This window comes from Typha angustifolia, chromosome 14 (genome assembly GCF_048772165.1).
Source record: "Typha angustifolia cultivar Huaian chromosome 14, ASM4877216v1, whole genome shotgun sequence".
Classification (NCBI taxonomy): domain Eukaryota; kingdom Viridiplantae; phylum Streptophyta; class Magnoliopsida; order Poales; family Typhaceae; genus Typha; species Typha angustifolia.
The window spans coordinates 5,219,677-5,235,577 of NC_133252.1; the positions used below are offsets into that span (position 1 = coordinate 5,219,677).

The 15,901-nt window shown below is 39.6% G+C and overlaps 1 protein-coding gene across 2 annotated transcripts in view; it reads right to left on the bottom strand.

Moving 5' to 3' along the window:
• LOC140775652 (protein transport protein SEC31 homolog B-like) overlaps nucleotides 1–5,824 on the bottom strand; it is a 28,342-nt gene extending 22,518 nt beyond the window's left edge. For both annotated transcript variants that reach the window (XM_073119039.1, XM_073119038.1), the window contains exons 1-7: nucleotides 5,305–5,824; nucleotides 5,145–5,199; nucleotides 4,932–5,054; nucleotides 1,732–1,828; nucleotides 1,591–1,627; nucleotides 1,376–1,481; nucleotides 999–1,056 (exon numbers count right to left, since the gene is read on the bottom strand). In XM_073119039.1, the coding sequence (XP_072975140.1) occupies nucleotides 999–1,056; nucleotides 1,376–1,481; nucleotides 1,591–1,627; nucleotides 1,732–1,828; nucleotides 4,932–5,054; nucleotides 5,145–5,199; nucleotides 5,305–5,624 (796 nt within the window). In that variant the 5' untranslated portion in view covers nucleotides 5,625–5,824. The remainder of the gene's footprint in view (nucleotides 1–998; nucleotides 1,057–1,375; nucleotides 1,482–1,590; nucleotides 1,628–1,731; nucleotides 1,829–4,931; nucleotides 5,055–5,144; nucleotides 5,200–5,304) is intronic.
• Between the last annotated feature and the right edge of the window lie 10,077 nt (nucleotides 5,825–15,901).

The window sequence follows — 15,901 nt, forward strand, 5'->3', positions numbered from 1 at the left end:
GAAAGGAAATTTTCCATAGTAAGCAAAGTTTTGCCATAAATAGGCCAATTATTTGCAGGATCAGCTCATTCTAAGTTCATTTCTGCTAGAAATATACCAACAATTCCTCATACATATTCGTAAGATAACCAATGAATACAGAATCTGTGGTTTTCCATTCAAGCCATAATGAAATAAGCCCAAATAATGGACGTAGGACACGAAAGGAGCTTGACACAAGCTCATGTAAGCCATCACTTAGGCCAAGCCAAGCATGAGAACTCTCGAAGTTACCTTCGGCCCTTGGCACAAGTTCACAAGCTGCCTTATACCAATGAAAATGAAAAACTTTTACAGAAGTTCTATATCCATATAGATTTGCATTGATGCAATTATTCAATATCAACCTTCAATGTTACAGTAGTCAAAATCATCATTATATTTTTTTCATCACTTGATGCTTAAGTTCTAGTCATTCTTTAGTTCAACCAGAGGTTTTTGTGGTATATTGATATTTCTATGGGAACCACTGACACTTCCACATATCATATTATCATTAAAGAATTGTTCTGAATTATAATGCTTCATTTAACAACATCTCACATAACATTGTTTATTTCTGGCCACAATCCTTCCTATCATCTAAAGTTATCAATCTCAATTAAATCCTAAGCAAACTGCAGCTCATACATCAGCATTGCAAAACTCATGGCAAGACAACCAACTAGACTGGTGACATACTCTTATTTATGGAGCATTGCCAGTTAAGAAGCTTTCCAAATTTGCAAATTTAAGTGATTGAATTAAATGCTAATGTAGCATGTAGAAATGAAAACAAAGTGAACTTGTTTCTGAGCAATTATATAGGTTAGACAGTACAAACTATATACAATTTAAGATTGAAGGAAATGTCATAAAAAATACTATTAGTTACAATTACATGGTATATCAGAACTCACATGCATCAAAAGCACAGAAAAGAAATTGAACAATCCTAAGTGACAGATTAGCAACCAAACCTTTTGTATGCCCCACAAACTCTCTCAAAGGTGATATTGTTTTCCTCACATCCCAAACCTGTGAGAACAGATAGACATACCTAACTGATTAAAATTGTTAGACAATAAGTATGAAAGGAGGTTTTCGAATTCTAAAGCCGAAAAGGATTACTCCCAGAACATTCAGGTTTAACTATTTTCAGAACATGTCACTAGTTTTGATCAGATAAAGTAGAAATTATAAGTATAGTTAAATGACTTGCTATACCAAAACCAGCTCTTTGACAATAAATTTCTTAACCTTTTAGATAAAAATTTCTTAACCTTTTAGATAAATTTCTTAACCTTTTAGATACAAAATTAAATTACGAAGTATGAAAAATAGTGTGAAGTGTTACCCTGAGAGAAGGTGAATTATCATCATCAGATGCAATAATTAACTGTGTTGAAATATCAGGATTCCATTGCAAAACAGAGCATCTCCTTCTATTTGAGTCTGAAAAGCTGTTAAACAAACAAAGAAGGAAAACAATATTAGACTTCCTATTTAGGACCTAAATAGAATATGAAATACACAACCAATGAAATTCCAAATAATGAGAAGAAAACTTGCCTTGTGACAGGCTTCTGCTGTCTTAAATCCCAAACAACTACAAAAGTAAAGAAAGGAAGAAAAATATGTGAGCTGCTTCTGTGACCTAAATGAACATACCAAAGGATTATAAGAATGAAAAGGAAAAGGAAGAGAAATTACCTGTCATTCCATTGTAGGAAGTAGATGCTAATATGTGTTGAAACTTTGGATTCCATGATGCAAACGAGACTTCAGTTTGGGAGCTGGAGCCAGCACTCTATTGAATATAAAAAGCTAGGATTAATGCCTAAAAATAAAGTATATAAAGACATTTGCACAAAATGAGCAAACTATCTTAACCATGAAAAGAGACTCGCTGCATCACCCAGCCAGAATATTAAAAATACTGGGCAAATTGTGCCAAACAGTAAAAGTGTTTGTACATAATGATGATGTTTTTCCAAATCATTACTTTTCCATAGAATTTCCCAACACATACTTGGAATCAACAACTGAACCAAAATGAACCCTTTATAAACAACAATAAATCCTTTAGTAGGTTCTCAAGATACTAGATGAAATTGGAAGTATTATAAAATTATATGCTCCAACTCTCCAAATCCTGTAAAGGGCTTCTTTGGCTTCTAAACGCTTCAAATTAAATTTTGAGGAACCAGCAACTATTAGACACCAAAATTTAAATATTTGCTAAAGTAACATTTACTTTTTCTAGCTTCAATTTTTTCAAAAGAGAAAAGACAAAAGTGTCCTAATGCACAAGGCTCCTACGTACAAGAGGTCTTGAGAGGAAAGACATTTACAACCTTACTCTTTGTTTCCATGACATGAGCCCAAACCTGTTGGACGCAAGAGGCAAGCCTTATCTCACACCAAGTAACACATTCTATTTTTCTAAAGTTCAATCCGTTCTAATATTCCCTTGATCACAATCCCGTAACCTTTGGAGTATAGAGAAACAAAAATCTAATGCACAACTTTAAATGGACATGCAACACTATTCACACAGATGTTATTCTCGTGTATAAGGGCATTTAGGTCCAGTATAGCATGGATGGGCCATCTCGTTGTGAACAAAAACAACCATATTAACCATGACTAAGAAAGCTCAAAAGAAAAGGAGGGTTTCACTTTTGAGTTTCGACTCGCATAGAGCAACAAGGCATCCAATTGTAGGCTTGCTAGATCTGAGAGGATTGTAACAAAGCTATATAAATCAATATATATCCAACAACAATATTTTTTAAAAAAAATGATCTCAGTTTTGAGTTTAAACTTTATTGACTCTAGTAACTTGTTGCCGTAAAGAAAGTAAAATAGGATACCAAAGAAAACTTAACCTACATCAAAATTTAGAAGCTTACATAAAATCCTGGATGGCCATGCTAGTTGGCACGCCCTGTGCCAACTGGCACAACCCATGCCAGTAATGGCACGGGGTGTACCAGACCTTGTGCCGAGCTATGTCGGACTTTTTTTTAAAATTTTTAATTTTCATCAATCATTATCAAATCAACTGATAAATTAATAATAATGATGAGACTAGAGATGATAATGGTAATGGTGATAATAATGAGACTAAGTCTGGTGGCGATAATGATGGAGATGAGATATTCATCCCTATTACACAATCTTCTCAGAAAAGAATTATTTTTATAAATGACTTGAGTCTGTAGATAATAGGACATTAGAGAGGTACACTAACAGAATGATATTAATTCATCATTATTACCATCATGTCAATCACACTAACTAGAATCACAACACTCTTATTATACTCTATATCCAATTTATATATACTTATGGTGTGTCTGTGCCTATGCTAGTGATGATCATTTTCATACATGTTCAATATCAGTTTCTATTTGTATGAAGACTATGTGAGACGTAACAATGAGCAATACTATCTGTGGATGAATTTTAAAGAATATAGACGGTATTTAATGCAGCATTCTAGTGTTATTTTTGTACCAACAAATAAAGTCTTTGATCCTCCTCGTTATTCTACGTTCAACTAGATATTAGTTTTAATTTTTAAACTATTATCAATTAATATTATGTGTTTAATTTTATTATGAAATATTCAATTATATTATGGAATGTTCAATCATTAATATTAGTTTTAATAAATGTATTTCAATCATATTATGTGTTGAATAATATTTTTATTTAACTATTATTTTATTTTTAATAAAATAGGTTATTTACAAAAATAATCTAAAAATAAAACACTATAATATAGGTTTTAATACATGTATACCAAAAACTAAAGATTAACATACCCAAAATCTAAAAATATCTCTAAATATCTTAAAAGATTTATTAAAAATATTATAAAGGCATGCCACTAGCATGCAAAGCATGCCGTTCGGCACGCCCCGTGCCAATGGTGGCACGGTCATCATTGCATTAAATAACCACAAAACTTTAAAATTTATACTAAAAATTGAGATTCCTTCCTCCCCAATTATAAGACTTTACATGCACCCTGTGGTAATATAGTTTGCTGCGAATAATTATAATGTATTTATTCACAGTCCAAAGTATCTGTTAGAGCAAACTGTTTTAGCAAAAACTTTTTGGTTTTAATAGAACCTGTCTAAAGTCAAGCCCAAACTTGTATTACCTACTTTGGGAGAAATGACCCAAAACAAGCTTGCGACTAATCTAGGTTGGACAAAAGCAGGTTCTGACCCAGATCTAATTCGTGTTTTAGAAACATCCGTACAGAAGTGTTGTGGACAACTGTCTTGATAGAACTAATAAACATATTGAGGAAACTATTAATGACTAGGTAATCAGCAGCTTAATAGATATTGTAACTTCACTGAAGACATATCCTTTTCTTTCTTCAACTAAGATTTGACCCTTTAATTCCTACTTAATTTTCACAAGGTATTTTTTGTGTTAAATATGTGAATAATCAATTATAAGACCAGCAGACCAAGCATAGGAACTACTTCTGATTTTAGCATTTCTTTTTTTTCCAAGTTCAATTGATTTGTTAGCACCACAAAATCAGTTCGTATTTTTTCTAGCATATGTTCCAGACTTTCAGTATGTTGATTAGGTGAGATTTTCATACAGAATAATTTACCACAAGGATATAAGAGAAGTATAATGCAATGTGCAGACAAACTACAACATACACCATAATAGAATTCTGGAATCTAAATAACCAATTGACTATTCAATGAAGATATAATATTAGCAAATTTAAAACAGTATATAATTTGAGATGAAGCGAGATTAAAACCTCAGATGTAATTAAATTGAATTCTTTTATAAGAATCATGAAGCATATGCTTACTAAAATGACATCCATGTGCACCAAGTACTATATCATGTGAATCACTACATACCTTGAGCGACGGAAATAGATTTGGCTCCGGAGGATTAGCTAGATCCCAGATGCAGAGCTCACCTTCATCAGCCCCAGAAGCTAGTAGATTTGGTGAAAGTGCACTAAACTCCAAACCTCGAACCTGAAATATCAGAAAAAAGAATATATATATATTAAGAAAATTTAATCTAGAAACTTAACAAAACCATCTAAAATGGAACGCCAGAATTACCGGTCCTGTATGCTTCTCAAGCCGCGCAACAAAAGCACTCTCTTGATCCTGCGAACTGTAACGGAAGCAAGCAGAATTGTCATCATAATTCACCAAAAACATCAGAATTCAACAAAAGACAATCCAATTCTCATAAAGAACAGTCAGATCTCAGTAAAACCTCATCAACTTTAAGGGATTCCAGACACCAATGCTGCCGTCGCCAAGGCCACCAGCGAGTAACCCCAAGGTGTAGTCCCCCGAGGCGCCGGATCCGGGCTTCGACCAAGAGAGGCGATTGAATCGCTCCGTGCTGGGGCACGACGCGACGATGGGGAGCTCCAAGGCGTCGGATTGGAAGTCGAGCTTAAAGATCTCGAGATTGGCGGAGGAGCTGAAGGAGAGATCGACAGCGCCGGCCATGGTGCCGGCGGCCATGTAAGGAGCATCTGGGGCGAAGGCAACCAACGCAGATCGCTGCGCGCTCTTTATGCACGCCATGTGAGGCAGATCGAGATGCCAAGATCTGGAGGAAAGGATCAGATCTAGGGTACTTGCTTCGGTTACTCTTCCCTCGATTGCGGAAATGTAAAGGGGATCGCGAGAAGAGAGGGAGCGGGGGTGTGGGAGAGGAGATGAAAGGAAAGAGTTCGAGGTGGGCAAAATGACTCAACCCTTATTAAGTGTTCCGAGGTCAGAGATGGGTTTCTAGATCCGGGCTTCCGATACAAACACAAATTGTGATCACACCGCTGTGATAGTATAAAGCCCTTTTCGACGTGGCGTCGAACTTTCACCTGAAATGGTGAAACGGGCCGCCGGTTCGCGTCCGGCTAACCAAGTGGACCGCTTGATCACGTTGATCACTATTAATTAACTCCTTATATTTTTCCACAAATTGTGAATCCAAGCATTATGAATAATTAAGTTTAATTATTTCTTATTCTCGTATTTATTATTTTTTAAATCATCTTTATTTTTTTAAAAGCAGATCTAAGTTAGAAACTTAAATTTTACCTCCTACCCATAGTTATCATAACCTTTAGTAGTCACCCAACCCTACGGCCGTCCATCACCACCCTTGGCCATCCGCCACTCTTCAACAACTACCACAATTTCGGATATTTACTGTTTTGGCTCATTGTGACCTTGCTCTACTATTTTAATTATATCTTTTTATCCAGACATTCGATTGATGTGAAACAAAAGCCATTAAAACCGTATCTCGTGAGGCTATCACTAATTTTTATAACTTTCTTATGTCCGGATCGATCCAAATCTAGTTCATAATAGGAGAGAGGGACGAGAATATTGATAGGACATGAAAATAATAAATATAAATCATTCCTTGAAAAAATTGGAATCTATTTAAATTCAAATTGAATTTTTTTTACTTTCTATCTCTTTATTTGGGAGTGAACTTAGTTAGAGATAAAATGGAGTTTTGTTACTAAACATGGCTACTCTAAACTCAAACCAAACATGGGTGAAGTTAATTATAGTTTATAATTATATTACCAAGCTAAACTATATTGAAACATCATAACTATGTCTTGGTATCAATTACACTTCATAAGGATAAAAAAAACATAATTTGATGGCCATGCCAATGTTGAAAGGTTTTAAAACAAACATTAGAAAAGTCTATCAAAAATACCTATATTTTATTTTTTATTATTGCCTACACTATAGGTATTTATCTTTTGACCCCTATATTTAAGACTTAATGCCTCAAAAATACCTTGACATCTCTAAGGGAGGGAGGCTCCAAATATAGAGCCAAGAGGCTGGTGCACTCTAATACAACGGGCACTATATTTATTATTTAATTAATATAATATATATATAATATATTTTAAATTACTTAATAAGTCCTCTTAATGTTATTATTTTTAGTAAAAAATATATGGTTAGAATACTCTCATCGATATCTTTATATAATAAGACTAATATTTAATAGCTTCAGAAATAATTTTAAATTACTATTTTTTTAAATAAACGTATCAAAATTATATTACACGAGTCCGTCTACCCCTAACTTTCTCGGTAAGGAAGTACCCGAACATACATGCATCGATATTTCAGCTTAGATATCTTCCTCCACACCCTACTCAACGGCCTTCTCATGGACATCCTCTCAACACTCTCCATCATCAACAACCTCATCATCCTCCTCGAGACCATCGATGAGCATCACACACCCGATTGGTTTGGAACACCGATGACCGGGGGTAAAATATTCATCGCATCGAAAGCAAGGGCCCTTCGCTCTTTGCTCCTCCACTTGGGCAGGAGTAAGAGTTCGAATATGGGGTCTTGTACCTTCTCTAACATCGGAAAAAGTCTCAAAAGTTGTTATGGTCTAGTACTCGCAGCTACTGTCTTTGAATCTGCAGAATTTTCAACCGGCGTTCTAGACACAAACCACCCATCTCGGTTGCCCCAACTTATTTTTGCTGCCATCTTGAGAGCCTCATATTTTTTCTCCATCGTCACGGCCTTCTTAAAGGCCTTTTCAAAAATGGTAAGACAAAGAGCACGAACATTCGCCTGTATCTCATCCCATAGTCCTAAAATGAATGTGCTCATCAATGTTGGTTCGGGCCAAGGTGACTCACAATGACTACTAACTCTTTCAAATTCAGCTTGGTACTTCAATATGATCGTCCTCTAAACCATCTTGCTTAATATGGCAGTAAAATCTTCATATTCCACTATCCCAAATTTGCGTGCAATCCTCTTACAAAAATTAGCCCAACCGATAAATCCTCCATTACGAATAACTGATCTATACCAATACAATACCATTCCTTGGAGGTGAAGGCTTGCCATCTTGACCTTTGCGTCCTTTGCTGTCCCTTGACAATTAAAATATTGTTCAACTTGAAACACTCAATCCGTTGGATCACCGTCTTAGAATTTTAGGAAGTCCAAGTGTGCGGTTCTCCCCCGAATAGCATTATCGGGTTCGCGAAAGATCCTTGGTTCAAGTTTGAACCTTTGTGCATGTTGATCTCTTTCTCTAAATCCTCGAGCACGTTTATCACTATCTCTGAAGGGATCGACCTCATCCTCAAAGTGCCAATCCTCCTCTTCGACGAAGCACACTAGTGCCACTCACCTCTCGAGTTCCACCACCATTGGTCTTGGGTTTTGTTACGGAGGTGGGGGATGATGTGTAGGCATAAATAAAAGAGGATCATTGACACTAACATGTCGCACCTAGACCTATGAGGTATCGGTTCGGTGTGGTCTTGTCGCTGGTCCTTCTTGAGGTATCGATCACCATCAAAGAGATGACGAAGCCGATCGGTTCATGACATATTCTTTTAAAGCATTATGATTGTTCTGCATTGCGTCAACTCTATGCAGCAAAATTTGGAATATGCCCCTAAGTTCATCCGCCGAGCCCATATTCACACCCATAGATGTTGGTTGACTTAGTCCTGTCGTGGTCTCTCTAAAGGAATTGGCCTCACGTTAGGGTTATCGTTGGTTGAGTCTTCCCTTGTCAGTGTGCTCCATTGGTCTCCTTGTCAATGTCATCTTCCTTATTTCAACCATTAATGGAGGTTTTTGGTTCTCCTAGCTCTGATACCAATGATAAGGTTACGGAACGATTCGTTCAAGATCTGAATTTATTGTAGGAAACAGTCCGTATAATCAAGGGAAAATATTCATCAAATATTCTTCCGTAGTTAAAAAAATTACGAAACTAAGTGGAATTGATTTGCAACTCCCTAATCTATGTTTTTCGTATTTACTCCCTTCATAGATTTGAACTATAACTAAGACTAAAACACAATATATTGTAGATGATAATAGTGGTGACAAATGGAGTGGATGGGTTATGAATAATAATGAAGATGAGGTTGGATGATTGATATTGTTTAAAGGATAAAGACGAAGGGAGAAAAGTGGTCAAAATCCCAAGGAAGAGGGAGGGCTCAATAGATGAGGGAGATTTGAAGTTATGAGAGATCTTGCCAATAGTAAAGGTGGTAAGTTGGTGAAGAGGGAGGAGGGAGATTAGGATAGAGAGAATAGAGAGAAGATATAAGGCAAGAAACTAATAATCTAATAGCATAATGATTTTGGCTACCATCCACACCTTTATAGAGGCTAGCCAACAAGCCAAAATACAATTATTAACACTAATTCTAGAAGATTTCTGCCGATCACATTTAAATGCACAATAGGTGTTCTCTGTATGTGCGAACGCGATGCAGGCGTTCGAACACGCCTGACCGCGTTCGAACTCACATTTTGTGTTCCCTATTTTTGCGAACTTGATGTAGGCATTCGCAAGGGCGTTTCAATGTGACCCCTTCCGCGTTTAAACGCAACCTACAGGAATTTTATTTTAATGAAAATAAACAACTAATGTGATAAGAAAAGACCCTAACTTAATGTATCAGTCGAGAACGGACGCACGATCTATATCAAGTGGTATTAGTGTAATAACCTAAGTAATAAAAAAAATTAGCTAGGCACGATGCGACCGGCCACGTTGTGACCGGCCTTGTGCCCAACATGCTTTGCATGCTGTGGCAGCGGTGGAGTGCCATGGACCTCCATCGAGCCACTTTATCTTGGCGTCGCGATGAAGCTTGGATGTGGGACCAAGCCCATCGGCCACTCACGTGACCACCTCGACCCCTCTCTCTCTCTCTTCCTCTCTCTCTCTCTAATTTTCTCTTTCTCCTCCTCTCATTCTCTCAACCTCTCTCTCTAGCTCTCTCTCCCTCTAGTCCCTCAACAACCACCGACTACCGGGAGGAGCCGCCGTCAGCCCTTTTACTCGTCAGTGAGCCTCTCTCTCTCTCTTTCCTTCTCTTTCTCTCTCTCTCTCTCTCTCTAGTTCTCTACCTCTCACTATTTTGATATGATTCGAACTTCACCGATGTCGTCTCAAGCATGGATTCACTTTATGGGTGTCTTTGTTTCTTGTTTTAATGTTTAATTCTTAACAAATAAGTTTCCTGTATGTCCCGTTCGAACGCGGGTGGAGTGCATTTGAACGTGGTTGTGAACGCCTACATCACGTTCGCACATCCAGAGAGTGCGAATTGTGTGTTCGAACGTCGAGTTCGAACGCGCTGTGAACGCTTGCATCGCATTTGCAAATCTAGAGAAGTGGGAAATAGGTGCATTCGAACCTGAACACGGACCTAAACCACGGCGAGTTAATCAAAATCGAAGGAGGGATCATCAACCATTCATGGTGCATCCTCCTCCAGTTAGACAAAGACTTGGACATGATTCGGATCGAGAAAACGGCATCCGTGGGCAAATTGTGCGTCTCAAATTTTCCAAGTTCAAAGGTGGCGATCCGATTGATTGGTTGTATAGGGCAGAGCAATTCTTCACATACTAGGGTACGGCGGAAGAATACAAGGTGACGCTTGTGAGCTTCCACCTTGAAAATGTAGCGCTTCATTGGTTTCGAGCATCCAATGCCAATGAGGCTATCGAAACTTGGGCTAACTTTTGCGCTAATATCACGCAGCGATTTGGAGCGTCGGGGTATGAAGACTTCGATGCTCTCCTCTCAAAGATGGTGCAAAAGACCACTGTTGGGGCATACCAAGAAGAATTTAAGAGGATAAGTAATCGATGTCATCCCCCATAGATGGATCAGCAACTTTGCAGCACCTTTATCTTCGGGCTGCGGGGAGACATACAAGCCGACATGAGGGCTTTAAGGCCTAGAACTTTAAAGGAGACCTTCGAAGATGCGGTACTCATGGAAGACAGACACAGGGTCATGAAGTTACACTTGAAATAGAGTTGGACGAGCCAAGGAAGCCGCAATTCGGTTCAACCAACCATAGCGGTAGGAAATGTTACCGGGGTACCAAGAACCGTTGCTGCAATGGTGCCTCCTCGAGCACCCCTGAAGCCATCCCAAAATGTGAAGTATGCACCTAGAGGTCCGGGATGAGTACTCACACCTGCTCAAGTAGAGGAACGAAAAGCCAAAGGCCTATGCTTTCATTGTGATGAGAAGTTTATACTCGAGCATCGCTGTGCTAAACCAATGGGACCGGTGATGCTAATAGATGGATTGGAGGATGTGGAGGATGAGTTTGTAGCTGAAAATGAAGGTGTGGCTGGACATCAAGGAGAAGTAGCTGAGGAGCAACCCATGAAGGACATGATAGCCGAAATCTCCCTCCACACCTATTCAGGGACAACCACGCCAAAGACTTTGCGGGTGAACAGTGTAGTCAAGAAAACTACAGTGAGAATCTTGATCAACACCGGGTCCACCCACAACTTCATTGACAAGAAGCTCCTTAGGAAGATTGGGCTCTAGTCGGAACCCACGAAAGGGTTCGATGTGACGATTGGAGATTGCACCACATTGCGAGCGGATTTTATTTGTGGAGGTGTGGAATTGAAGGTGCAATGCCAAACTTTCACATTGGATCTTTATCCATTGGCCTTGCGAGGTACTGACATTGTCTTGGGGACCTAATGACTTTAAAGCTTGGGGCCCGTAACATTTGATTTCTGAAACCTCATAATGACATTTCGGAGGAATGGTCGAAGGGTGCTGCAGGATGGAAATCAACCACGGCAAGGGCTGACATTGCAACCACTTTTGGACATTCCTTGTGTAGGGGACCGACCTCAATTATTGCAAATGGCTGTTATTGAACCAGAACATCCATCACCAAGGGAAATAGCCGCTGACATGCAAGAGCTGCTGCAGGAATTCAAGGATCTCTTCGAGGAACCCTGAAGACTACCGCTAACCCGTCGGCACGACCATTGCATCTAGATCATTCTAGGGGCTGAACCAGCAAATGTCTGACCCTATCGATACCCGCATATCTCGAAGGAAGAGATTAGTAAATTGGTAGTGGAAATGCTCAAGTAAGGGATTATTCAATCGAGTAGAAGTGCCTACTCATCGCGGTGCTGCTAGTTCAGAAGAAAGTCCAGAGTTGGCAATTTTGCGTCGACTACCGAGCCTTGAATGCGATTACCGTGAAAGACCGGTATCCAATACCGGTGATCGAGGAGTAACTGGATGAACTCACAGGGTCGGCTTACTTCAGCAAACTTGACTTAAGAGCGGGGTACCATCAAATCCGCGTCGACTCGGAAGATGTGCACAAAACGGCGTTCCGAACTCACGATGGCCACTATGAGTTTCGAGTCATGCCGTTTGGGCTCACCAATGCGCCGGCCACCTTCCAAGGGCTGATGAATGACCTTTTCCACCCGCTCTTGCATCGGTACGTGCTCGTCTTCTTTGACAATATTCTAGTGTATAGCAAGAATTAGAGCGAGCACTTGCGGCATGTGCGTGAGGTGTTGAATATCTTGCAACAAAACAAGTTAAAAGTTAAGATGAGCAAGTGTCTTTGGGGAGAGCCATGAGGGGAGTACTTGGGACATATAATCTCAGCAAGAGGAGTGGAAGCCGATCCAAGTAGGATCAAGAATATGGTGGACTAGTCGATTCCCACTAATCAGCGGGAATTGAGGGGATTCCTTGGGTTGATGGGGTACTACTGGCGATTCGTTGCCAACTACGACAAAATTGCTGCCCCACTGACCTCCTGACTCAGAAAAGGTGGGTTTCAATGGATGGGCAAGGCGACGGAGGCCTTCAAAGCCTTGAAGATAGCTATGTCTACTACTCTAGTTCTAGCACTACCAGATTTCAACAAGCCCTTTGTGGTGGAATGCGATGCTTCGAGTGAGGGCATTGGAGTAGTTTTGATGCAAGAGGGCAAACCCGTGGCAAATATGAGCAAGGCATTGTCAAACCGGTCACGACAGCTATCCACCTACGAGCGCGAAATGCTAGCAATTTTATACGCCGTCACCGAATGGCGACCTTACTTCATTGGCCAACGGTTTACTATCCGCACGGACCAGCGTAGCTTACCCTACTTCATGGAGCAATGTGTGCACACCCCGACACAGCAACGGTGGGTCACAAACTCCTTGGGTATGACTACAAACTAGTTACAAAAAGGGGATCGAGAATCGAGCGGCCGATGCCCTTTCGCGCCAACCGGACATAAGTGAGCTCGCCTCTTTTTCAGCACCAACCTTTCCCCTATTTTCAGATATGTGGGGAACCAATGTAGAGGATCAAATCATGGAGGAGCTTGAGACAGAGTTCAAAGATCGCTTCCCTAATTTCAAACCTTGAGGACAAGGTTGCGGAAGCGTGGTGGATTGATACGATTCAGACTTCACCAATATCGTCTCAAGCATGGATTCACTTTAGGGGTGTCTTTGTTTCTTGTTTTAATGTTTAATTATTAAAAAATAAGTTTTCTGTATGTCGCGTTCGAATGTGGGTGGAGTGCGTTCAAATGCGGTTGTGAACGCCTACATCACGTTCGCACATTCAAAGAGTGTGAATTATGCGTTCGAACGCGTTGTGAGTGCCTGCATCGTGTTAGCAAATCTAGAGAAGTGGGAAATAGGTGCGTTCGAACGTGCTGCGAATGTCTGCATTGCGTTCGCAAATCTAGAGAAGAGGAAAATAGATGCGTTTGAATGCAATCGGGCACGTTCGAACGCGGTCAGCGAAAATGTAGTGTTTAGGGTTATTTTTGAATTGTTTGGTTAGCTTCTAAAGGATGTGGATGGCAACCATGGGTCATTATTGATGAATTGAGTTTTTGCCTTGTCTCCTTCGTCTTCTTCGCTGCCATTCTTTCGATCCCCGGCGACGCCGCTTTTAACCTCCCTCGACCGGCCAATCACCCTAGTCCCTTAGGGGCGGCCCACTCCTCCCCCTTCTTCCAATCTATCCCACACTTATTCTAACCCTTCCATCACCCATAACCCTTCCATCACCCATAACCCTTCCATCACCCATAACCCTTCCACCACCACTTATTCACCGGTGCCACCCCATTAACGCCGGTCCACCACCAACCACCATTATCAAGGATCTCGTGCCTCTATCCACGGGTTCTAAGATAGACCCTCTGATGTTTGTCCATTAATCAGACGATATCTCAAGATTCCTACATCGGATTCGCATGAAACTTGATTTGTTGGAAAGATCTTTTTCGAGGCTACAACATATCAAAATCTCAAGTCGATCCAATGGCAGTATCGTTTAGGATCTATTTTCTAATTTCTATGTCAAATCCTATCCAGATCTGAAAATCGGAATAGATCGAGCCTTAGCCAAAAGGGGAGATCGTATCATATTTCTCTTCGAGGTGGTCGAAGGACCGAGCCGCCAGCGAGAGGCTGGCCACTGAGTGGCCACTAGCAGCCACTCTGCTACCGCCATGTGACCACCTCGACCCCTCTCTCTCTTCTCTCTCTAATTTTCTCTTTCTCCTCCTTTCATTCCCTCAACCTCTTTCTCTCTAGCTCTCTCTCCTTCTAGTCCCTCAACAACCACCGACTGTCGGGAGGAGCCATCGTCAACCCTCCTACCCGTCAATGAGCCTCTCTCTCTCCTTCCTCCTCTATTTCTCTCTCTCTAGTTCTCTACCTCTCACTATTTCTCCTCTAGGTGGTCAGAGGACCGAGCCGTCGGTGAGAGGCTGGCCGCTGAGTGGCCACTAGCGGCCGTTCCCCTCCCTTATGGCTCGGCCCTCGCTCCTCCCTCTTTTTTCCTCTTCTTTTTCTTCTCTCAGGTGTCTGCTGTAGTGGTGCTGGGCTCAGGCCAACACCCTATAGCAAGTGCGCTTAAGTGCTGGGCTCGGCCCAACACCTTGAGGCTGTGAGGTGTTGGGCTGAGCCCAACACTATGTGTAATTTATTTATTTACTATTTAAATTATGTTAGATTATGTTATTCGTTATTTAATTATTGTAGTTAATCTAATTTATTTAGTTTATATGAATTAAATCTAATTTTATCATGGTTAATAAATAAATCTAATTATATCAGGATTAGCAAAATGCATGTAATATAAATTACTATATTAATCCTAGCTATATATAGTAATTATTTGAATTATGCACTTATTTTCATATGTAATTACTTGCATTAATTTAATTCTTATTTTCTTAATTATCAAAGAGAATATTAGGATAATATAATTATGGTTAATAAGTAACAAAATGAATATATGAATTAATAGTATATGATTACAAAGAGGAACTATCTTTTAGTCGGGTTAATTTTAATTAGTGAAAAGACTGATATTATATGTTATAAATAATTTCAGATTCCGACCCCCCTATTCAAGACCCTGTGGACCTAGCTATCGAAGATGTTGTAGCAACCTGAACAAGTGATTGTTTGGTAATTACAATTATGGTTACTAGTCTTATCCCCTAGATGCATTTCTCAAATCAGGATATATTATATAATTATATATATGCATGTTTTGGCCTTCAGCATAATTATATGACTTTATCTAGAGATGATTTCAATCAAGCATATTTTATCATATATTTGATTAGGCATATCTAGGATATGAGTACATTGGTGATATATAGAGATGATTGGAGATGACTATGCTGTTATGATTTTATGTCGAGATAATATTTAGCATGAGTGTGCATGTGATAGACTAGCAGGAGTATGCATGTGTTCCATATATGGTTGGGGTCTATATTGCATCATCTTTCTCTTGGCTTCTTTAGACCTAAATTCCTAAGTTGGATGATCTGTTGTAATACTAGATATATGCATATGATCTATCATGTATAGAAAATCATAAAATACATGTGTATGCGATGTGATGGCTGGAACGGTATCTGATCCAGATAGGTATTGGATATACTCTTAGCATATGATATAGTATAGTGATAGTTGATGATTGTACTCTTACC